Source organism: Acinonyx jubatus, chromosome A1, assembly GCF_027475565.1.
Source record: "Acinonyx jubatus isolate Ajub_Pintada_27869175 chromosome A1, VMU_Ajub_asm_v1.0, whole genome shotgun sequence".
In the NCBI taxonomy this organism is placed as follows: Eukaryota; Metazoa; Chordata; class Mammalia; order Carnivora; family Felidae; genus Acinonyx; species Acinonyx jubatus.
The window spans coordinates 1,793,896-1,819,561 of NC_069380.1; the positions used below are offsets into that span (position 1 = coordinate 1,793,896).

General features: G+C 38.2%; 1 protein-coding gene across 4 annotated transcripts in view; it reads right to left on the bottom strand.

Annotated features, from left to right (window-relative positions):
• XPO4 (exportin 4) overlaps positions 1-25,666 on the bottom strand; it is a 115,021-nt gene that overhangs the window by 13,809 nt on the left and 75,546 nt on the right. For all 4 annotated transcript variants that reach the window (XM_053205585.1, XM_053205688.1, XM_053205649.1 and 1 more), the window contains 10 exons: positions 25,370-25,527; positions 24,945-25,119; positions 13,458-13,634; positions 12,708-12,850; positions 12,047-12,192; positions 11,063-11,240; positions 5,378-5,537; positions 4,726-4,895; positions 2,929-3,103; positions 70-363 (listed from right to left, as the gene is read on the bottom strand). In XM_053205585.1, coding sequence (XP_053061560.1) covers positions 70-363; positions 2,929-3,103; positions 4,726-4,895; positions 5,378-5,537; positions 11,063-11,240; positions 12,047-12,192; positions 12,708-12,850; positions 13,458-13,634; positions 24,945-25,119; positions 25,370-25,527 — 1,776 coding nt within the window. The remainder of the gene's footprint in view (positions 1-69; positions 364-2,928; positions 3,104-4,725; positions 4,896-5,377; positions 5,538-11,062; positions 11,241-12,046; positions 12,193-12,707; positions 12,851-13,457; positions 13,635-24,944; positions 25,120-25,369; positions 25,528-25,666) is intronic.

Here is a 25,666-nt window from a genome sequence, read left to right on the forward strand (position 1 = left end):
TATTTTGTTATACTTTCAGGAGTTCTGAAAGAGGAAAATCTGAAAGAGGAAAAATTAGAAAGTGCTTACCTCTCCAAGATAGCATATCTGTTTATGTGCAACTTCCACAAAAACTTCTATTATGAGATTGACGGTCTCTGGGGTATTTTTGTAAACTTCCATCAATCCAATGCAATTGGTAAGGAAGTCCATCAAAAAATTAAAAAGAATTGCTACGTTGTCAATCTGGGTAGCCTCCGCAATGCCACACAGGGCCTCCAGCGTGGCAGTGATCTCCTGCTTGACTTCCTCCTGCTGGCACATCTGCTGAAAGTTTTCTTGATTTATCACTCTTAAGAATCGCTGCTGAAGTGGCTGAAGGACCTGTCAAGTTAAAGCATCATTCTTCTAAAAGTTTAATTCCCACGATCCCTTTCTTTCAGCTTTACTCCCTCAACCTGGAGATGTCCCTTCTAAAACATTTCTGAAAGCACTGAAAACAATGATCGGAACTACATGCTATGTTCCCCATCACGAGGGGACGTGTAACTTCTAACCTACAGAAAGAACGAACACACAGTACACTGGTCCTTAGGGAAACAGAAATCAAAACCACAAGGCGACATCGCCTCAGGTCGTTTAGAATGACCACCATCAAAAAGACGAGACAGAAAGGCTGGCAAGGATGTGGAGAAAAGGAGACCCCTGTGCACTGTTAGTGGGGGTTGTCAACTGGGGCAGCCGCTAAGGAAAACAGTGAGGAGGACCCTCAAAAAATTAAAAACAGAGTTACCATATGACCCAGTAATTCCACTGCTGGGAATATATCCAAAGGAAACCAAGACAGCCCTTAATCAGACGTCTGCACCCCATGTTCACTGAAGCATTATTTGCAATGGCCGAGACATGAAAAAAACCTGAACGTCCATCCGTGGATGAATGGAAGGAGTTGTGATACATATGCAATCATACAGTTAGCCGTACAAAATGAGGAAATCCTACCATTTGTGACCACACGGATGAACCCTGAGGGTACACGTTAAGTAAGTCTGACAAAGAAAGACAAATACCATATGATCTTACTTAGATGAGGAATTTTAATACAATAAAATAATAAAATAACAAAACAAACAAAAAATCCCAACTCTCAGAAAAAGATCTGTAGTTGCTATGGTGGGGGTGGGGGGAGGTGGGAAAAGGGGGATTTGAACTTCCAGTTGTAAGATAAATTAAGTACTGGGAGTGTCACGTATAACATGGTGACTATAGGTAAACACTGCTGTATGACAGATAGGAAAAGTGTTAAAAGAGTAGATCCTCAGAGTTCTCATCACAAGAAAAGAATTTCTTTTGTTGTTTCTTTTCATTGTACTTATACGAGATCGTGGATGTTGACTGAAGTTCTTGCGGTAATCACTTCATAATATATATAAGTCAAACCACTGTGCTGTACACGTTTTGAACTTGCGTAGTGATGTCAATTACCCCATAAAAGTGGAAAAAGTATTATTTATGGAAAAGCAAATCAGCACATGCTATCACCTCACTTTCTAAAGTAATTTAGGTTCCAAAAACCACAAATCACGGAACATGACTTAGTCAATGCCATTCACAGAATTCTGTCACTATCATCATCTCTTTCCAGTGGATTAACCTCCCCCCTCAAAAAGATGAAAGTCTCCAAAGGGTCAGAGAGTAAGTATCAACGTTGAAGAATATGTCAACTCTGGCCCAACTATCCAATTACAATTTAGTACAGAAGCAGCCATAGATAAAATATAGACAATTGAACATGACTGTGTTTCCATAAAACTTTACTTAGAGAGAGAGACAGCAGGCCGATTTTGGTCCGTGGGCTCCAATTTGCCAAACCCTGCTCTACATTCAGCTCTGGACTGTTTTTCTCCTTTCCAATTTCTGTTGGCATAGAGTACAACTTCAGAAAATCAGTCCTGTCCTGAGTGAACATGCATATTCATGAAGATATCTTAATTCTAAAGCTATACATATGATAAAACAATTGTTTAAACTAGAAATATATGGTCAGCCTGGTTTTCTTCTGGTCTGAAGTCACAGATGACTGCCAAATTCTGTTACTGTGTCCCTTCTCAGACATTAAGAGCACTCTAGTCACAAGGATTATAGGCCAGCCACCTATACTGATACCTCTTGGTTCCTGACTTAAATCTAACTTACATAATGCAATGTGTTCACAGTGGTTATTGGTTGATTATGCATCCCCCCCACCCCCGCAACTGATATGTTGAAGTCCAAATCTCTAGTACCTGAGAATGTGGCCTTATTTGGAAACAGGGTTGTTGCACATATAATTAAATTGAGTTCATTAGGGTGGGCCGCTAATCCAACGACTGGTATCTTTACACCGAAATGCACACATGGAGAATATCATGTGAAGATGAGATTATGGTGATGCTTCTACAGCCTAAGAACACTAAAGCCTACCAGTCAACCACCAGCAATTTGGCAAGAAGCCTGGAACAGATTCTCCTTCATAGCCTTCAAAAGGAACCAACCTACCAACACCTAGACCTTGGATTCTGGTCTACACAACTCCAAGACAATACATTTCTGTTGTTTGCTCCACTAAGTTTGTGGCACTTTGTTACAGCAGCCTTAGCAAACTAATAATAATAATTTGCACCTCCTCATTCAACAGAAGCGGATATTTCACTGATTCTTCAGGCTCTCATTTGAGTTGTGGGCAAAAATGTGCCCATAATACAGAACGTTTGACAAAGTCATCACATATGCAGATATGGGCAAATTATAAGATGGTATTTGTAAAATAATAAGCTTCAACCTATTCCATTATAAAGGGAAAAACATTAGAGAAGGTATGACTGAAATGTTTCTGTCTCCACAGAGTATTTTATGCCACCACATAGGGTAAAACATAAGAAGGTCGATCCAAATAAAGGAAACTATTACCTCTGTCCAATACTGCTGTTTGGTTTCTGTGTCCATATGTGCAAAACCACCCAAGACAAGAGCCTTCATCAGTGTCCTCTGCACGGGACTTGACAGGAAGTTCAGAGGTGGGCTTCGACTTGCAAACTGCTTGGCTAAGTTCCACCAGTTTTCACACTGAATCACTAAGTTTGCTCTAGAAGCACAAGTAACAAAACAAAAGATGTATTACTTTACACTGCGTGTATACCGAGTCAACAAAAATGGAAGGTAACTGAATTTAATTAGTTAAAAAAAAATTTTTTTTTAACATTTATTTACTTTTGAGACAGAGAAAGACAGAGCATGAGTGGGGGAGGGTCAGAGAGAGAGAGGGAGACACAGAATCTGAAACAGGCTCCAGGCTCTGAGCTGTCAGCACAGAGCCCAACGCGGGGCTTGAACTCACGAACCACGAGATCATGACCTGAGCCGAAGTCGGCCACTTAACCGACTGAGCCACCCAGGCGCCCCTAATTAGTTTTTAAAGTATAGTATATAGTAAACTGATATAAACTTTGAAGTCACACAAGTCTGTGCTCAAATCCCATTAGTTGTTTGACAATGTAAAATTTATTTACTCTCTTATTTAGTTACCAGATCTGTAAAACAGGGTAACAACAGTAATAACAGCGTTAACTCTCATGGCTGATATGGATACTATAACTAAATAGTTACAATAAAATTAAATAAAATACTATATATGAAATGCTTGAAACAGTACAGTAAATTACAAGAACTCAATAAATAACAGTCAATGCTAAGAGTAATAACAATCACATTCCTATATAGTAAGAAAAATGTTTGGGGGTACCTGGGTGGCTCAGTTGGTTAAGCGTCCGACTTTGGCTCAGGTCATGATCTCACAGTTCGTGAGTTCAAGCCCCACACTGGGCTCTGTGCTGACAACTCAGAGCCTGGAGCCTGCTTCAGATTCTGTGTCTCCCTCCCTCCCTCTCTGTCCCTCCCCTGTTTGTGGTCTCTCTCTCTCTCTCTCTCTCTCTCTCTCTCTCTGTCAAAAATAACAAAAAAGAAAGAGGGGACGGGGGGAGAGAGAGAGAGAGAGAGAGAGACACACACACACAGAAGGAGGGAGAGAGGAGGAAAAATTTCCAGAGTTTGTTGTAGAAAACACTAAAACTCTTAATTTGCAAAATTATTAAATTATCAAGTTTTTCTCACCTTTATTTTTATTGCTTTTTAGGTTTATTTATTTATTTTGAGAGAGAGAGAGAGAGAGAGAGAGGGAGAGAAAACAAGCAGGGGAGGGGCAGGCGGACACAGAGAGAATCCTAAGCAGGCTCTGTGCCATCAACGTGGAGCCCAATGTGGGACCCGAACTCGTGAACCATGAGATCCTGACCTGAACCAAAATCAAGAGTCAGACGCTTAACCAACTGAGGCACCCAGGCGCCCCAAGTTTTTCTCATCTTTAAAACAGAATAATAGGATATCTGAAAAAATTAAATGAGACTACTAAAGTGTATTAAAATGTTTTTAAAACTATAAATTACTAAACACATATGTTTCTCATAATAGTCTTTGATGCCAAATCCTTGAATAGCCAAAGCAATCCTCAATTGTACCATGAGAAAGCTCTATTTACATTTATAGCAATAATATGATATTGACTGTGTCTTTTTTTTTTTTTTTAAACACATTGCTCCAAAATGCAGGGTCTATTTGCATTTAGGACCATGTAACTGTTTGCCACTTGAAAGACCACACACACACACACACACACACACACACACAATCAGCCTCCAATAATCACCTTACCTTTCTCTTCTTTCCACCAAAGTGACAAGGAGCTGCACAGTGTCATTTGCAAGGTCCTGCTCACTACTCCACACTGAGAGGTTACTGATGACTTTTTGTAAGAGGTAGCCAATAATCCACTGAGAACCTTCTGTATCTGCTCCAAATGCTGTACTGAATGGCAGACTTATCTTAAAGGAGAAAACAAAAATTTTAAGGTCAGAAAGATCAGCTTAAAAAGAAGTGCACAGAAAAACCAAAATGAAGTTGTTAGCATCTAAATCTGGAGTACCGTTTACTTCGCATCAATTTTATAAATGCATTCATTTCTGGGAGTCCAAAATAAAACCTCCTCAATCCACAGACATCTTCCAATGTGAGTTAACTTTATTCTCATTAACACACTAACATGGTGTTCATACCAAACACAAAGAACGTAAATTAATCCATTCCCACTAGTAATCTATAAATTAATATGGTCAAAATAAGCTGAATCAAACGATGTGCTCTAAGGAAAGGTATTAAAATCGTACATCGTTCATACAGTTCTCTTCAATGTGGAAGATGTTCAGCTCTTAGTTACATCTCGATGAGAAAATCACCAAGAAAAATATTCTCATTTCCACAAGTGTCGAATTCATAAATCCAAACAAAGCCAGTTTTATATTCTGACCTGATCGTATAGCTTCTCATCCACCAGGAGGTAAGTCTTTGCCCAGCGTTTTAGGAACCAAACAATGTCTTTGCCCATTTGAGGGCTTAGGAGGTGAGTGAGGTCTGCTCTTATTGCTCGAGATTCAACCTCTGAAACTCTGAGAACAGCAGATAATAGCCTGTAGGCATAAAAAAGAAGTCGTTTATTCTTCCATTTATTTGGCCGTCTAATAATAAATATTTGCTTCTGAAAAGTCCTTTTTGTTCTGTTTTCAACTCTCTGAATTTAGGCCAGGCTATAACTTGAAATTTTCATCAGCAGGATGAAAGTCCCCGTTCACTGCTGACCCTTCAGAAGCAGGAAACAAGACTCAGTCATGGGTAGAGACATCCTTCCGTGGAAGTCTCAGCATTACCATCCACAGAGATTTTTCACATTCGAAATGGACAGATACGTACAAGTAAAAGTTCAGAGTAAAGGCTATATTCTGCAGCCCTTCGTCACTACTTCACTCCGGGGTTAGCACTGTTTATTTTGACACATTTGTTATTTTATGGTGGAGGGTCTGGTAACTGACTTATCCAGAATGCTCTGAACATTAAATCTTGCCTCTAAATTGGACAGTCCTATATACTTCCTAACAAACTTGATTCTCACTGGTATTTTAAAATGCAAGTCTTGCTAAAAAAATTATCCACGTAAGCGTGCATACTGTCCTCTCCTACACTACATAATCCATACGGCTGTGTGGTGTTAATAACGGCATGATATGCAGAGAAGTTAGAAAGTCTTGTTCCGGGGGTGGGAGTAGGAGAGAAGAGAATCCGAAGTGATACATATGTAGCTTGACTTGAGCTAAAAGGCAAAGAAGCTGAGGATGTAATTGAAAGGATCCATTTTAACATCATTTTATAGATATCCTGCCAAGACCGGGACCCTAATCACCTGAACCTTGGCTTCTGCTACTTCTCTATACTGTTCTCAAGATGACTAAAAGTATCTCCCTGTAATGAAATCTTACATTTCAGTTCTTTGTCCAACTGTATATCTCGAAAGTACTAGATACTATTTATCGCCCTACCTTTTGAAATAATTTCTCCCCTTGAACCACACAGGTTTTTAAGTTTCTACCCCCAGAACATCCTTTTTCCCTATATAACACCTACTCCCTATACTACCTACCAGTGCTCAAATTTTCAAAAATTATTTTAGGGTGGATATGAACGAAAATACTCCAGGACCTCGCATTACATTAAGTTAATGTATCAGATTTTTCCCGTAAGAATAGTTTGAAATGATATAATCTGCAGCCTAACAGAATTTGAATTAAATAATTACAGTAACTTTCTAAACTTATGCACAGGAATTTAATTATCACTGTTTTGGTACCCACCATCATCCATTTGAAAAACAAGTTTTTCTTTAACAGTTGGAAACTTAATACATTCTTTTTCTCCTTAAATTTTTATTTCTTTTCCCCACAGGTTATCTTTCTGTAATACATTTTTATAGTCATTTTTATTGATCATACCACATCTATCTCTGAGACAAATGTCTAGTTATTGAAAAGTCATTTTAAAAAATTCCCAGTGACCATAAGACTTGGTTCTAAAATGTGTTTTGGACTTATTAGTATACAATTGAGCGAAGTATAACACAAATTTAAATTATTAAACATAGGGGTGCCTCAGTGGCTCGGTCAGTTAAACGTCTGACTTGGGCTCGGGTCATGATCTCGCGGTTTGTGAGTTCGAGCCCTGCGTCAGGCTGTGCGGACAGCTCAGAGCCTGGACCTTACTTTGGAGTCTGAGTCTCCCTCTCTCTCTCTGCCCCTCCCCTGCTCGTGCTCCTTCTGTCTCTCTCTCTTTCTCACAAAAAAATAAACATTTAAGAAAGTTAAAAAAAATTATTAAACATAAAACTAAAATTCTATGCATTTGTGAATGAGATTAATGTACCAGGATTTTGTTTTTCCAAATTAGTTCATGCATCTGTGAAAAAAAATGGCTAATTAAAAAATAAATTTTTTTAAAAAAAATTAGCAGCCATTAAAATATATATATATAAAATATATATATATATATATAATATATATATATAAAAATTCCTTATTCTTAGAATGAGACAGAGTTGAGCATAATTTGATTTGGTTCCTTTTTCATTTTTATAGAAACACTGAGAAAACCTATTCACATAAATGGAAAAAGCAGTTTTAAAATAGCAGGGTTCCTCAATTATCTGAACCTAGTTTTATGCAAAACATCACGAAGATCTACTATCAGAAACTATTTTTAATCATCTCTTAGCTGACAATTTGATTTCTTGAGCGTCCCGTAATGCAAAGGGCTGAAAAGCTCCTGGCCTGTAAAGTCCGTGTCATCCGCTACTCGGTCATTCACTCCCGACACCACACACACAATTCGGAACCGTCGCTTTATCTGGCACCGCGCGCTTTGACGCCCCTGCCTCTCCGTTATGTTAAGACTCAGAACGAGCAAGAGCCTTGCCTTTCTCTGGCAAAGCAGGAGCAACGTAAAGCAGCGCGGGCTCCTGCAGCCTCACTGCCACAGCCCGTCGGGCGAGCAAAATCCCACGGGGCCGCCTCTGACAGAACCTCTCACAGCCGCCTGCCTCTTTCCACCCCCACTTTTACCAGTGGAAACGCTTCCTCACCTGCCTGGTCGCCCTTTGAACCCACCTTCCACGGTACAATCCTGCTACTACCGTCTGACCGGTCCACCTGCCCGTCTCCGACGTTCTTTACCACTTTCACTCCTACCTCAGTCGCCCGATCCCCAGTGCCAACCCTACTTCTCCACCTCCGGAAACGTCTCTCCCCTCCACGTTCACATGTGAGCCACACCACACTTCCTCTTGCTTTAGGCCATGCTCTCCTCCCAGGCCTCGGCCTCTGCTGTTGCCGCTGCCTGGAATCCTCTTCACCTTTTGCTGCATGTTGCAAACTCCTACGCATCCCTCAACTATCTGCCTAAATAAATAAATCTCTCCAAAGCACCCCCTGATCCTTCCCCTGCCAACAGGTTAGGTAAACCCAGGCGCTCCTCTATCCCTCTTATCAGACTCCTGTTGTATCCTCAGATCCTGGCATACGGGGGAGGTGAAGGAACAACTCAAAACATTTTTGTAATTAAAGTGTAGTTGACACACACGTTACATACAAAACATTTTTGAATTGTTGATAATTCCAATTTCTTTTTTTTTTTTTTTTTTTTAGTATTTATTCATTTTTGAGAGACAGAGAGACAGAGTGTGAGCAGGGGAGGGGCAGAGAGAGAGAGGGAGACACAGAATCCGAAGCAGGCTCCAGGCTCTGAGCTGTGAGCACAGAGCCCGATGTGGGGCCTGAACCCACAGACCGTGAGATCATGACCTGAGCCGAAGCTGGATGCCTAACCAACCGAGCCACCCAGGCCCCCCGATATTTCCAATTTCTAATCCTAGTTTAATTTCTTAAGTATGGTATCTAAACATACTTCATATTTCAGACAGCACTCACAGTTTCCCATACTCTACAAATTAATCTTGAATTACTTTTGCATTCATAAACCAAAAGTCTGCAAAATGAGTCAGAGCTTGTTAGTTTCTCACATCTGCTATTATCACTCTGATTCAGACCACTATCATCTTTCTCTTGGATTACTACAACTAGCCTCTTCATTGGTCTCCCTGCTTCCATTTTTGTCCTCATAGTTTTACTCTCAGTGCAGCAGAGGAATCTTTTTGCACAGTTCTGCTCAAACCTTACGACAGCACCCTACTTCATTCAGAGCAAAGGCTAAAGCCTTGATCTGATATCCCTCTGTTTTCCCTTCTATCTTGATCTCCTGACAAAATTCCACCTCATTCTGCTCAACCCACAATGGCAGTTCTTACTATTGCCTGAATATGCCAGACGTGCCACAGGGCCTTAGCATTCCCTGTTCGCTCTGCCTGGAATACTCTTCACCAGGCCTTCACGGCCTCCCTCACCAACCTCAAGTCTTTGCTGACAAGTCACCTTCCAAATGAAGTCTGTTACTGATTACACTACTTAAAATTACACAGTCCCCGAATCTGCGCTCCAAATCCCCTCACCCTGTTCAGTTTCTTATCTAGAGCACGTAGTCTTCTAACACTATTTTTCCTTCCTTCCTTCCTTCCTTCCTTCCTTCCTTCCTTCCTTCCTTCCTCCCTTCCTCCCTCCCTCCCTCCCTCCCTCCCTCCCTCTCATCCATTCATTATCTTTCTCCTACAAGGAGCTTTAAAGGAGGAATGATTTTTGTCTGCTTTGCTCACTGATGTATCCCAAATGCCTACAACAGTACCTGGTACTCAATTAATTATTTGTCAGAGGATAAATTCTTCAAGAAATGTGAACTTTTTTACAAACAAGGAATGTTTCTCTCATACGCCTTTCAATTTCACATTAATTCTTTGGACTTAAAAAAAAAAAATAGGGTGTTTTTTTGTTTGTTTGTTTGTTTGTTTTTTTGGTTTGTTTTCCAACCCTCCATAGTCTGTGCTCTCAGATACAAAAATATTTTGCTCCCACACTGATACCTTAGACTGGCAAAAATTGAAAAAGCACTGAAAATACAAGGAAAGCATACCTGATGGTACTGCCCAGGCAAGAAATATGACAAAGAATATAATATGGCAGCCCTCTGAAATGAGCTGCCTTTGAAATTAACATTCACCATGAATCAAACCAAAGCAAAAGCAATGATTTTCACAAGCAATTAACCTAGCGCCTATAGTAATCCCCAAAAGAAGAGATAAAAATTTTGCAAAAATAAAGCATTGATATTTTATTTCAAACAAGAAAATAAAACAATAAAGGAAATAAATTCCTAAACATTTCCTTGATAGTTCATTAAAAAAAAAATCCTGTTTTCTACTGCACAGGTATAAATGATATCCATGTATTTTTGAATTAAATTGAAAAGATGAAGGGGACAGCACCCTGCTTGAGTTACTGATTCTGCAATTGACAAAAACCAGTGTTATTTCATTATTGGTGTATCTGCCTGCAACTTAACTTTAAAGATACTGAAATTTCAAATGTTGGTTTTAAATCCACTTGTAGGAGGATATTCGGTCTAGGTTTATCCTTCCTTAATTTCACCATTAAGAATTAATGAAAATTTTGCCACTACTCCTAGGAAGATCAAAGTGAATTCTCATTTGAGGCACACAATTGTCTTCTAACTTTACCTGACAGGACACTCAAGTTTCACATATTCAGAACAAATACTTCAATTTTATAAGGCAAGAATCATAGTTTTCCTTCAGAAAGCCACTGAAATGTAGTTTTAGCTTTATGAACAATAAAAACTTGCCAATGTTCACCTGGTGTCTAGGAGGCTCACAGACTTTGACTCACTCATTTAGGGCACCTGCGCCACATCAGCACTGCTTTCTGATGGCCAAGGGACGTGTCCCTTCAAACTTACACTGTATCCAGAATAATTTGACAAGTGTTTTCCTCAGTACAGGATATAGCTGTCAATTCTCACCAGAGTGGCACTGCTTAAATATACCCAGTACTTGCCATCCTTGTTTATTTCAAGGCTTCTCCAAGTTTTATTTTCTTTCACGTATCAGATTTACAATGTGGCCAACACAGGAGTCATCTACCCATCAACTCAGAATTTATTTAAAACATTATCAATTACAAGAGCACAGCTATAGAGTTCATATTACCTAATCACAGAATCTGTTCTGTTGTACCCTGGGATGGAAGAAGCCTTTTCTCCTGGAGATCCCAAAATTTGAAGTGTTGTATTAATGTCAACTTCAGATGAATGCTTAATGGAATATTCCATTATTTCTGGAGGTATTAGCGGAGTCTCTCCCTGAGTATCATCAGCTAAGAGGTAGCCTTCAGTTTAAAAAAAATTAAAAACGAACACTTAACAAATCTACATTTATCAAATTGCACTATAAATGTTCTCAGTTTTATCTGATTTACATACATATTAAGTTGATGTAAAAGTAAATTATAAATGTTAATGTTAATTCCAAGTTTGATGAGTAGAAACTATTTCTCAGATAATTAACTCTCAAAATACAAAGGACAAATATTTTATTCACCAATTTTATAATTCATACTGATAGGTAGGCTTTTTAATCTACTATCTTTTAATAACTTTTAGTACTATATTCTGTAAAATTAACAGGAATTCTATTATCTATATCAAAAGTCAATATTTGGGAGTGCCTTTTCCAAAATTAAGATTTTTTTTTTCTTGATTATTAAAAACACAGAAACATTGACAGTATGGTTATAAAAGAAGACCCTACAAGTCAGACTGCCTAGATTTGCATTCTGGCTCCGGAAATTAATAGCAGTGTGACCACAGGCTACTTTCTTAAAACTCTCTCTTTCAGCTTCTTCATCTGCAAGATGAGGATAGTAATAATAATGAAACCTGACAACAGTACTAAGTTACTGGGCTGCAATGAATTCCACGTAAGACATTTGGTATGCAACAGACACTAAATATGCATGTCAGCCAATATTTTTACAAAATGCATCCCTAGCTCTGTGATATACAGCATCCGTATTCAAATTTCATCCAACACTACGTACGAACTTATTTTTAACATATGAAGCTTCTTCTGACACATAAGAACTTTAAACTGCTCAGTTGGCGATTACACTTCAGAAGGAAACAACCAACCAACCTGTAACTAAAATAAGCCAGTGAATATCTTCATACAGATCATCAAGCATTTTGTTGTCTAGAGTGCTCGAACCAGGTGAAGCAAGTAACTGCTGCTGATGCCGCTGTAACTGACCGTGGAGCCTCGTTACTCTTTCTTCTAATAGGCTAAAAAGGGGGGGAAAAACCCAAAGTTTCATAAAGTTCAATACGCAAAGATCTAGAACAAACTGTATACATAATTTCCATTTATGAGACAACATAAATTAAGATGTTAGCACAAAAGCACATATATGAAAATATTTATTGTAGTACACAGCTGTTCTCATAGCAGTATAGGAATTGTGATTTATTCTTTATGACATAGAATTAAAACATTGCTTTACAAACAATCAAGGCTTACAATAGGCATTCGAAAACTGGTCATTCCAAGTTTTTATTGACATGGGTCAAATCATTCTCATACCATGTTTTCCACAATCTCTCTGCCATCTATGCTGTGGTGCCTGGGCTCCAAATGTACAAGCCAAGGAATGCAACCATGAGTATGTTTCTGTCCGTTTGTTCCAGTGTGCTGGGATACGGGGTGGGGGTGTTTAAAGTCTTTAAACACTTTAAGTGCTCTCCAGGGAATTGTGAATAGAGAGTATTTGCTCCATGGGGTTTCTTTGGACTGTGTGTACCTTGTCAGAAGAGGTATACAGTGTTCTGCAGCAATCCTTCCTAGCATTCCTACACTGGCTAGTTGATCTGAAAACTGGTCTCGATCATCCTCTTGAAGTTCACTTATTTCTTCTTCCTCACGAGAGGCCACACCATTGGCAGTCTATTATCAATGAGAGAAATAAAGAGTGAGGAGCTGCACTCCTTTGTGCAACAAATCATGCATTTCTGTTGCACTGTAAAATAACTTCGGCACTTCACACAAGGAGGAGAGCTGGACGGAGCCAACCCAGTGGTCTAGAGCCTGTTGGAATGACAGTGCTGGTCATTCCAAAAGAAGGAGGTGGCGGGGGGCACAGAAGAGCAAGAAACAGAAGGTATCACCCCATGGTGCACATATGTAAACACAGCACACTGCATTCACAACCCACCTCCCACCCCTGAGGATTTAACTTCGGTCACTGAAAAGATCTGACATCTTTAAGATCCATGGAGCTTTATATGCAAGAAGTCATTTATACCGCTCAACAACTAGGAAGACATAGGCGGATAACTGAACACTGAAGAGAAACGGGGTAACTACCAAGCAGCACCCACAATGTGAACTCATTTAGACAACAGGGTTACTTTTGCTCGCTAATGCTCTCCGCGAACCTTCTGAGGATGGTCCCCCTAAATTTCTAGTATTATGCAATGTATAATAGGATAAATGAGACGAAATAGAGCTATGATGAAATGCATTTTTACTTACAATCCAGCTTGAAGCTTACCAAATTCCTCGTGCCATCTGGAGCAGCGAGGTGGCACTGAATATAGGAATTGAAAACTTGAACTGCATGTTGGGTAAAAAAGCCTTTGTGGAAATGTTTGTCGTCTTGGACCAAAGTTAGCCAGGATTCCAGCAATTTGTCATAGGCTTCCATGTACACCATGTCATCTTTATCAAGCTAAGAGGAAAGAACACTCATAAAACAAATGGCTGGAGAAAGAAGACGGGAATTATAACAAGAGTTACACAGTTATACATATAAATAGTTTTATGAGTTTTTCCTTTAGCAAAGGTTCCCAATTATTCAATAATCTCGCTGACTGAGCACATTCTAAAATTAATCAAACATTGCAGTAAAAATGTGTAAGCTTTTTATTAAACCTTCCAAAATCTTTCTAACTTAATCTAAATAATGCTTAAGCAAACAGAAATTAATGTTTACTTTTTAAGAAAACTAGCTGTTCAGTACTTCATGGAACATGTATTTTTCAAATTAAAATCGTATTAACATTTCTCTGTAGTCAAGAGACCTGTTAGAATAAAAATACTGTGTACTTACTATACACTTTTAAATGATTTCAGAAAAAGTGAAGAATGATGAAAACAGACTGGTCTAATCAGCATATTTAAGAATAGGTAGGGAGAACTTCATAGATGTTAAGTCCTTATTAAATTATCTTATGACATTCTTTTCATTTTCCCCTTCATTCTTTTGTAAATTTTTCACAAAATGACTTAAAACTTAAATAAAAATTTTAATGTTTGTTTATATTTGAGAGACAGAGAGAGAGACAAACACATAGGGTGAGCAGGGGAGGGGCAGAGAGAACCAGAGACAGATTCTGAAGCAGGCTCCAGGCTGTCAGCTGTCAGCACAGAGCCTGACACAGGGCTCAAACTCATGAACTGTGACATCATGACCTGAGCCAAAGTCCAACACTTAACTGACTGGGCTTCCCAGGCACCCCTAAATGGTGACATTCTTAAGAGTAAACTAGGCAGTCCTAATAAAATTATTATTTAACACCTGGAGGGCCTAGCTGATACAGCAAGGAAAAGGAGTAAGTGCAAAAAACTGGAAAGAAAAGAAAAAAAAAAAAAAAAGATTATTTGCAGGTGATATTCAGAAAAAGAAATCCAAGGAGATTAAACTTAGAACTATTAGAATAGTTATTAGGTAAGGTGGTCAGATATTAAAAACAAACAAAAAAAAACCCCATTGTGATGTTTCCTATATACCAACAATGAGATTAAAATTGGAGCAAAGATCTCACTCCATTAGAGCCTGCCTGGGATTCTTTCTCTCTGCCCCTCCCACACACGCTCTCACTCTCAAAATAAATGGATAAGCTTTTTAAAAAAAAGATTAAAAAAATAATAAATGATATAAATGATGGCATGGATTAGGAGAAAAGAGAACTTTTTATGCACTGTTGGTGGGATCATAAATTGCTACAGCCACTATGGAAAACAGTATACAGAATCCTCAAAAAATTAATAGAATTACCATATGATCCAGCAATTCTACTTCTGGGAATATATCCAAAGGAAATAAAAACTCAAAAAGATAATCTGCAACCCCATGTTAATAGCACCATTATTTATGACAGACAAGACATGGAAACAACCTACGTGTCCATCGACAGATGAATAAAGAAATTACGGTATAGATACACCTTGAAGGTACTATGCCAAGTGAAATAAGTCAGAAAAAGACAAATACTACATGATCTCATGTAAATGCAGAACCAAAAAACCCACAAAACACAAAAAAACAAAAGCCCACCAAACTCAGAAAAAGATATCAGATTTGTGGTTAGCAGATGTGGGGCGGTGGGTGTGGGTGTGCGTGTGTGTGTGTGTAAATGGTTAGAGGAAGGTGGTCAAAACGTACAAACTTTCAGTTATAAGATACATAAGTACTAGAGAAGTAATGTTCAACATGATGACTACAGTTAACATTGCTGTGTGATATACAGGAAAGTTATCTGAGATCTGAAGAGTTCTCACCACAAGGAGAAAATTGTCTTCTTTTTATTGTATCTATATGAGATGATAGATATTAACTAATAAACCTATTGTGGCAACCATTTCACATATATGTAAATCCAACCATCATGCTATACACCTTAAACTTACAAGGGAATGTATGTCAATTATTTCTCAATAAAACGGGGAAAAACAGACACATAAATAAATATCGCTGGACAAATCTGTTATCCATGAGAACAAAAAGGAAACTGAATCCTTATTTGATACCATATTCAAAATTAAATTCTAAGATGGTAAAATCATGAAAGGCAAACTTTAAAAACATTTAGAAGAAAACACAGGAAAGATAGGTGTCTGAAACAAGGAACTAATAATGCAAATCATTTTTTTTTTTAAGTAATCTCGACACCCAGCATGGGGCTCAAACTTACTACCCCGAGACCAAGAGCCACAAACTCTACTGACTGAGCCAAGCAGACACTCCTAATAAAAGAAATGACAGTAAGTTCAACTCCACTAAGATGAAGAACATTTGTTCATCAAACAATACCATAAAGTCTACATGCAATATGGTGTCCAGGATTAGATCCCAGAAAGGAAAAATAACTGGTAGAAATTTGATGAAATCCAAATAAAGACTAAATGTTTAGTTAATAACAATGCATCTAATGTTAATTTCTTAGTTTTGACAAGTGTACCGTGATAATATAACATGGTAATGATAGAAGAAATTAGGTAAAAAGTACTCTTTGCAATTTTCTGTAAATCTAACATTAACCCAAGTTAGGAATAAGAAAAAAGGTACCATAAAGTGAAAAGAAGAGCCACAAAACCAGGAGGATAAATCTGCAACAAGTAACTGACAAAAAAAATTAGTGTACAGAATATATGAAAAATGTCTACAAAGGAGTAAGAAAGGGGCACCTGGGTGGCTCAGTCGGTTAAGCGTCTGACTTTGGCTCAGGTCACGATCTCGCAGTTTGTAAATTCGAGCCTCATGTCGGGTGCTGACGGCTCAGAGCCTGGAGCCTGCTTCAGATTCTGTGTTTCTCTCTCTGCCCCCCTCCCCTGCTTGCACTCTGTATCTCTCTCTTAAAAATAAATAAACATTAAAAAAAAAAAAAAAAAAAAAAAAGGCAGTAAGAAAAAAGACAACCTGATAGGGAAATGGGCAATGGACTGAACAAACATTTCATAAGACTAACCATGGGAATCATATATTTATATAAAGATGTTCAATATTATCAGCACCCGGGAAAGCAAATCAAGACCATATCATATACTTACAAGTTTGGCAAAACTATGATGGTGAAGACATGGATCAATGGGAACTCGCACACACCACTGCTGAACATGTAGTGGGTCCCATCAGTTCAGCAATCAATTTGAAACTATCTTGTAAAACTGAACATTTACATATCCCAGCATCCAAAAATTCCACTTGGAGGTACCTTAGAAAACCTCTCACAAATACATACTAGTAGACATGCAGAAGAATGTTTACTGTAATGCTGTTTGTAATGGTAAAAAAAAGGGAAACTCCAAAGTTCACTTACAGCAGAACAGAGAAAAACTGTGGTATAACACTCACACAACGATACATCCTGTACATAGAAGTGATCAAAATCTTTATTTTTTAAATTTTTTAAAATGTTTATCTATTTTTGAGAGAGAGACAGAGCGTGAGTGGGGGAAGAGCAGAGAGGGAGGGAGACACAGAATCGGAAGCAGGCTCCAGGCTCTGAACCGTCAGCACAGAGCCCGATGTGGGGCTCAAACCCACAAACAGTAAGACCATGACCTGAGCTGAAGATGGACACTCAACCGATTGAGCCACCCAGGCACTCCCAAAATTTTAAAGCAAGAGAATAGACAACATTCAGAACAGTGGTCACTTCTCTTGCAGGGATGGACGAGGGGAGCGGCTGGGGTCCCAGGATTAGGATGAACACACTGGTACCATCAATGCGGTACTGGTAATGCTACTGGGTTGAGTCACAGGTTCACTCACGGTGATTTCATAATGTTTTAGAACATCATGTTTTATTTTTTATCTGTATCAAATATGACATAATAAAATTATCTCTGGTGGTCTGAGGACTAAAAAAGATATATAAAATGAAGAAACACAGCTAAAATGACCATGCAGAGTGCTCGATGGATTATTAGCACCAAGAAAAAAGGGTGGTTTTACGCCTTCAACAAAAATATATTGAATGCTGAGAGCGAAGCATTGGAATACAGAGATGAGTAAAATAGTTTCTTCCCAAAGAAACATCTGTGGCCTGTTTATATACTTAACAAAGCACGTGCTTTGCAGACATCATTTGTTAAGTCTTAACAGTTTATCTTGCCAAAATAAACAGACTGGTAACATATCTTAAGAGGAACTTACGGAACAGCATCCTCTGACCTCTAGTATCTCAAAAGGAAGAAGCGGGACATTTTCTAAAAACTATCTTTGCTGTTCTTTAGTACATATATAATGCACGCTATCATATTTTAATTATTCGTATATAAAAAAGTATAAATAAAATGTAAAAGCCTTTCAAGCCTTTTTATTATTGAAAGAGCAATAATCCCTCCTATAAAGCCCTGATATTAGACAAGGCAGAAGATCACAGACTGTTAAGAGCCTCTATTCACTGGATGGTGATTTAAAAGAAGAACCCAAAACTTCTAGAGCCTTCTGGTTCCTTTTGGATATCAACACGTAACTCATCAGGCAAAGTGTGAGAAATCTGGTTGATGACAATTGGCAACTAAATCTTTCAGTCTAATCATGGGGAACTGAAACCTGACCAAGTGCTTTTTCATACAGAATACCTTGGCCCTGCTCCATGACCACTCTGGCCAACACCCAGCAGCCAAGCCAGAGCACGTGCACAGGGATGACGAAGGAGTCCAAGCTAGACTCTCTGTGCTCATGCCCTAAGTATTGTCAGGCCTGCTGCCAGAAAGGCTTTGGAAAGGGGCTTAGAGCTTATGAGACTACTTGACCCCACTTTACTCCATTTGGGGATGGAGGGTGCAGAAGGTAATCAAACTACGATAACAGCACTTACATTTCAACGCCCATATTTAACTTAGAAGGGTACAGAGGAGTGAATTTGCAGCCCGTCAGCCACAGAAAAACTGCTTTTATGACTGGTAACTATGAATATAAAAAAACAGTGGTTAATTTCATTTACGAAAATGTTACCAAATGAGGCTTTCTAAAAAACATATGTATATGTGAATCTGCTCCCCCTTTAACACTGAATTTCAGAAGTTAAAATCTAACATGGATTACTTGATTCCGACTATATGACATTCTGGAAAAGGCAAAACTATGGAGGTAGTAAAAGATCGGTAGTTTCTAGGGGTGGGGGAAGGAGGGACGAATAGGTAGAACACGAAGGATTGTTAGAGCCATGAAACTATTCTCTATGATTCTGTAAGAGTGAATACACGTCATTACACATTTCTCAACATCCACAAAATACATAACACCAAGAGTGAACTCTAAAGTAAATTATGGACTTTGGGGGATTAAGGATGTGTCAGTCCTGGTTCCTCAACTGTAACCGATGTTTACCACACTGGTGGGGGAGGTTGACAGGAGGGGAGGTTGTGTGCATTTGTAGGGGTGGAGGAGGGTGAAGGATGGGATATGGGAACTCCGTATTTTCATTCAATTTCACTGAGAATCTAAAACTGTTCTAAAAAATAACGTATGTGTTTATTCCTAAAATGAGATATCATAAAAGTGTGTAAGATAACTCTTGTACTGAAAATACATCTCATGCTTGAGTAGTTCTAAATTTTATTGTTACATTGCAAACAACTGCAAATCTACTCCTAGCTACAACAGGATTATGGTTACTGTCAGGTACTCGGTATGATCCATGCCACTATACTAGATCTTTTTTCTCTGAACAACAAATAACCAACATGAGAACTCCACATCTTTTTCATGAAATTGAAAAGTTCTTTCTTTGATCATCAGTATCTTCTTCATATGTAAACGTAAATTACATGAGTTAATAAAAAGAGAAGCGAATGATTCAGACATAAAAAATCCAGTAAGATGGGCACGGACAATTCACTCTCACGTAGAAAATTTTATTTCTAAGGAATAATCTTTAAGAAGTTCCTTAACCTGATAAGACTTTGCATTCCGTATTTCCAGCCTGAGGCTGCTGCTACCATAATTTCTCTTTCAAGGACCTGGGACTGAAAACAAATTAAACAATCAGAGATTATAGAGGCCAGGAAAAAAGTGCCAGGAACATCGACCAGGAAGTTCCCTAGCAACGTTCGTTTGCAAACATGATTAAAAAAAATCATTTTGCAGAAATAACTGATGTGACAGAAATGTGTCTTCAATAAAAGAAGGGGGCAAGAAAACTCCAGATAAATGTAAAGGTTAAAAAAGGGGTTCTATCAATATACGGTTTCTTAATATGGATGGTTGGTATACAGTTGTTCATTTTATTATTCTTTACAACTTTTATACACATATGAATTTTTTTTTTACTTTATATGAAGTATTTCACAGTAAGTTTAAAACATACAGGCATTGGTACAACCTCCCAGGTTCAGTGACAGATCAAATAATACATGCACTGCAGAGGGTAAAACATTAAAAAGAAAGGACATGCGAAAGATTCAAGACTGAAAGAGCTGCATTAGTTTATGTTGTTACTCATCTGCTGGAAGTAGATTCTTTTCCTGGGGTACTAGTATTTAAGGCAATTATTGAAAAAAAAACCCACAGAATTGTCACAAATGAAGCTTCATGAATTCTATTAAAAATTAGGAAGTCTTTGAATGTTAACTGCAAAAGGAATTAATTCATTCTTTTTTTTTTTTCTTCCTAGCCAGTCCTAAAGGCACAGAAATAATTTAACTTCAGAATACCTATGCAGCTGACAGTATTCCTGGCTTCTAAAATCCCTCAAGAGGAATTGATTTAGTGGGCAAGTACTGCAGCTGTTAGAAGAATCCTATAGATAGATCACTTAAAAAAGTCTGCCCCCACAAAACCACCAAGAGTCCAAGCTGCAGTTTGCAGAAAGAGTTTTTGAACATTAAACTCCTCGATCAATAAACTTTCTTCCTTTTGGAAACGCATATGAATTTCCAAATTTTAATGCTAAACAATGTATATGCATCAAGCACCGTGACTGGCACATGGCAGGTGTTCAATAAGTATGTATGGAATTGAATTAATCCAGCAATAATCCTAGCAGGCCAACATCTCAGGGACTCGCCTGGCTTACAAGGGGTAGAAGGGCAATCCCTTTTTTCTACCTCACTCTAGCGTTCATTTTTGAACTCCTGGCACATCAGATCTGTTTATGCTCCTAATGCTGTATTATTGTTTTAAACAATACAAAGGATACTAAATGGAGTAATAGTTATGACAGTAAGTAAGCTTTATTCTCAACAATCTACGTAGTCTATCTCAAATGCAAGAATGCTGTAAAATATAAACACTGGATCTGTGCTAGGATTAGCACAGCAAATTGAGAAAACCAGAGGTGACTCATAGACAAGTCAGGAAACACTGCATTGGTAAAATTAGGATCCAACCAGGATTAAATGCAACAATGAAATTATTTTGTAAAGACTTGTTTTAATAAGAATCTTTATTTAAGATGTCATTGTAGCCAATTTTCTTCCAAATGTCCTAACAGAGGGAAAGCTACTGTTAGTATTAAAAAGAAGTGTACTGTCCTTTAAATGTGCAAGGTTTAATGCACCTCATCTAATTCCCTCTCTTAACCATTTCAAGCAGATGAAACGAATGTGCATAACAGGAGCTGGACAGCTGTCTTGCTCTCAACAGTATCACCAATTTATTCATTTCTTCTTTCCTGGCCATCAGGGCCACCATGTGGGGGGCTGGGATGGCTTTCCAAATGGCCCCATCCTCTTGCGAGGTTAGGGGAGAGGCTGACTACGTCCGAATATTGTACTGGCCTCACCATGCCCTCCTCCCCTCCCCCAAAAAGTGAATAATAGCTTTCTCTCTTATCACGGAAACAGTCCCAAATTTATGCTTCCTGCTTCCAACTTATAATGTGGCTTCCATATACTCCTTTTCACTGCATCTCCTCCCCACAAAGTAACTGTCCACTGGGCAGGGAAACTAGATTCTGAATGAAGAATGTTGAATTCTACCACATTACACTCTGTACTGAACTTCCTACAAGTATCTTTTTCTTCACTGCTTTGTCCCACACGTCTTGAGATTAGGCTACAGATGTACCAAAAGGTTTTTCTCTGCCAGGTTTACCTACCACCACCTCCTTTACATACCCACCCTCACACACCTGTGCACAGCCAGACACACATACATTTCACATGCACTTCAAGTTTAAGCATCGTGCTTGGAAGCTCTGCTCAATTAACTCAACAAGTTCTGCGGCTCCAGTGATGAACCTACTGGAGGCTGAACTTAAGATTTTCTCTGACAAAAGAAACCAACCGAGTATAAACCGAGTACAGAGTTCAAGTCATAGAGTTCGATTTCACTGAACTGATTCCAATGGATGTACCAGTAGTATTAACATTTGATGAAACAATCGATATGGTATCAACAACTACCGTGTTCGAATTTTAACTTTAAAGGCAACGGTTCCCTGTCTATAGTCCTTCTCACCTCTTCAGTACAGCAATAGACAATCATTTGATTTCTGGGGTGCAGTGAAAAAATTCTTGGCCTCAGGAAGCCTCAAGTAACACCAGGAAATTTTAACGGCCAACAGAACAACTTGGCTGAAGACTGGAATTACTCTTTTTGAGCACAGACTTTCGGTTTACTTGCCAGTTGAGGAGCATAAATAACTGTCTTCACCCACAGGCTAAAGCCACCAAGTAAGGACATACTTCATGAAATGCACATTAGTATCAAGAATTTTTCCTCCCACGTCTATATATTTTTTTCTCGCTGCGGCCACATAATCACCACCAGAGACACAAATTTCAAAAAAAGGAGACAATCTATATGTATTCCTAAGTAAGTATAGTTCCGAAAAAATGTTCTCACAATGAGACAAAAGTGTATATGCTGAATCTGTTTTCCTACTGGGGAAAAACCTCCTTCACCATTAGAGAAAAGCAGAACATTTCACAAAATTAAAATTATGAAGAAAAGTAATATTAAAACTATTACAGCCTGCACAAAATAACAAAACTCAAAAACTTGTCTTACTTGGTAAGACAGTGTTCACAATATAGGTTCTCAATAAATGCTGTTATTATGAAGGTTCATTTTTACCATTATTATTCCACATTTTGATGTGCATACCGTACAGGAACTGTCATATTGTTAACCCACCCCATAGAACATTAGAAGAAATAATTATCCTACCTATATCAACATGCTCAAAAAAGGTTAAGCAATTCGCCCAAGATTCTGTAGTTTATAATTACTTGGCTCATGACTATACAGTCTCCTTTCAAAGCTCATGACCTTTCTTTCTGAATCACTGACTCTCAAAGCAGTTCTTTTTGTCTCAGTTTTTCTAGTTTTACTTAAAAGATCATTTACTTATGTATTTTTCCACCTGAGGTCAACGACTATGTGTTAGGGACCAGTACTCCAATCACCGGGTACCTAAGGAAACAAAAATGATGTGACCCGCGTCCCCGAACTTCCACTCTGGTTTGGCGAGATTTGTTCGCGTAGTTTGGTATTAGCTGCACATTCCCCAGCCTCCCCTCCCCCAGCACACACAAGACACGTGAAAACCGCACGAGGCTGAGATGACATTTAGGAGGATTTGTTTAGTCTTCTGGCAACTCATCGTGCAGGGGCCTCCCCTTCGGCCGCCCCCCAGCTTCACCGAACCTCGCCTACCCGGCTGCTCCGAGCAGTACCAAGCTTCGGACCCATCTGCCCCCTCTGCCTTTTGAAACAGGTAACCAATTCTTTTAAAACCATTTTCAAATGTCACAAGCAGATCAATTAGAAGAAATTAATAAAACAAATGAAAAGAACACTTCTGCAGCACACCTTCTTGTGAAACAAGCACAAATACACCTACTCCGAACGAGTACCCACACTTGCCGCTTTCTCAAATTTCTCGACCAACCTTGACAGAAACATTGTTTTCCAAGTTGTCAGTCTCCTGGTCAAAATAAATGAATTCTAAACTTAAAATCTGCAAAACAAGAGTGATATATATCTTCTAGCAATTCTTCTATAAAATGTTTAGCAACTTCCTTAACCCACAAACAGAAACTAAAATATAGCTATGTTTCTAAGTATGTGATCAACATACTGGTTCATCTATCTGGTTTAGAAGAGAAAACAAACCAAGGGGAAGAAAGCACAATGAGACCATGTCAAATGAAACCTGAGTTGATTCAGAATTTGTAACAACCTGAGAGCGTTTCGGATAAAGCTGCAATACTTAAAACTGACCTACATTTCCATGCATAGAACGTAATTTTTCCTCCTGAGAAATTCAAATCTCACATACAATGCCTTTAAACTTCTACTCCTCTACTAACTACATTTTTTCAAACACACAAATGTCTGCCTGACCTGGTTCCTTTCCACATCAAACCGCTGAGGTGTCCAAGTACATAAATCATTCCCGAGTTCTGTCTTCTGAACACCTCTAAAGGGATATGAAAATGCACGGACGTTGCCACACCCCCAACAAAACACAGGATTTTGTGTCTAATACCAATTCTAACAGGTACTGACAAATATTCTTTTTACTCTTACAGTCTTTGAAAGAAATTCACATATTGACTCATAAAAAGAAAAATTTGTTTCAACAATTTAAGAACCACTATGGAGGAAAAAATTATTTCCCATGATTAATGTAGTTATTCACGGTAACTTACAAACACAGCTGTGTCGTCAAGGAGTTTTAGTACATGTTTCCTAAATTAAGTTTTATATCTGGAAAATATACATTTGAAAACTTGTACGAAAAAACAGCTTTTGTACTGTTACTGGTCTTAATTTAATGAAAATTAAGTGCCACCAAGATACACTATTAAACCAAAAAAATTAAAAGAGCACACAGCCTAATCAAAACCAGCGTGGTTACAATCAAGTGAACCAAATTTTGTCTACATAATTTCCAGGTAAGTCCAAAATTTTTAAATTCTCAAAACAATATAAAATTATAATCACAACCACACTACAATGTTAGCAGCGCCCTTTAAAGTTTTCACTGTTCAAATGGGGTTTCAACATAATCCTTAATACAAACGTTTCATTCCATTTCCTATATTCAGACACTAAATTATCTCAAAGTTAAAATCTTGACACCAATAAACACAATCTACAAAAGTGATTTTAATCCACAGAAATTTTTAAAGTAACATTTCTAAACACAGATTGCCAAATAATTTTCACATGTAAACAAAAAAGCAATTTTAACAATAGCTAGCATTTGCTTAATTACTTGTCACGAGAAATGTTGCAGAGGCATTGCAAATTTCCTTGTAAAAAACAGACACAATTTATTTTAAAACAGTCACTCACCACTTCTTCCAGTGCAGCACTTTGCCCAAAAGAACAAGTGAGGTGTGTGAGACAGTTAACAAAGGACGAGAAAAGTTCATTTGGAATGGCAGTTAAAACATTTCGAGGGAACACAGTTATCAGGTTGCTGATAATGCTGGAGATTCCCACAGCTTCGGAATCTTCTATTTCAATTCTACAAATCAAGTAACGAGTATTATTAAGTGGCAGAAGAAAAGTCCCAAAAACTCATCTCCAAACATGCAAATATTATCACCTATTTGTTTTTCAAGGCATGTCTCTGTGTATTAATTTCAAATTACCCGCATAACTACACTTTAAAATAGAAACAGGGAAAATCACTAGTTTCTTTTTCTCCTCTACTGTTAAACATAAAGAAAAAACTGAAAGCTCTTTTTTCAGTTATAAAGGGCAAGTATACCTACCCATTGATAGTATTCAGTAATCCCTCAATGAAGTGTGCTAGATAATCAACTTGTGAGCCTTCATCGGGGAAGATGGGTCCATGAAGAGAAGCTAACTGGGCAAGGCACTGAAGAGAATCTTGTGCCATATCTGAATCTTCTCTGATTTTTCGATGTACCTGTTAGAAAGAATTACTAATCCATAAAAATAAATTCTTCTTTTGTAAGGGTCACGTGTCTATCATGCCGAATGAGGTAAGAGAAAAATTCACTGTAGCTAGTTATTTCTAGAAAATTAATTCCTGAACCTAACTAAAT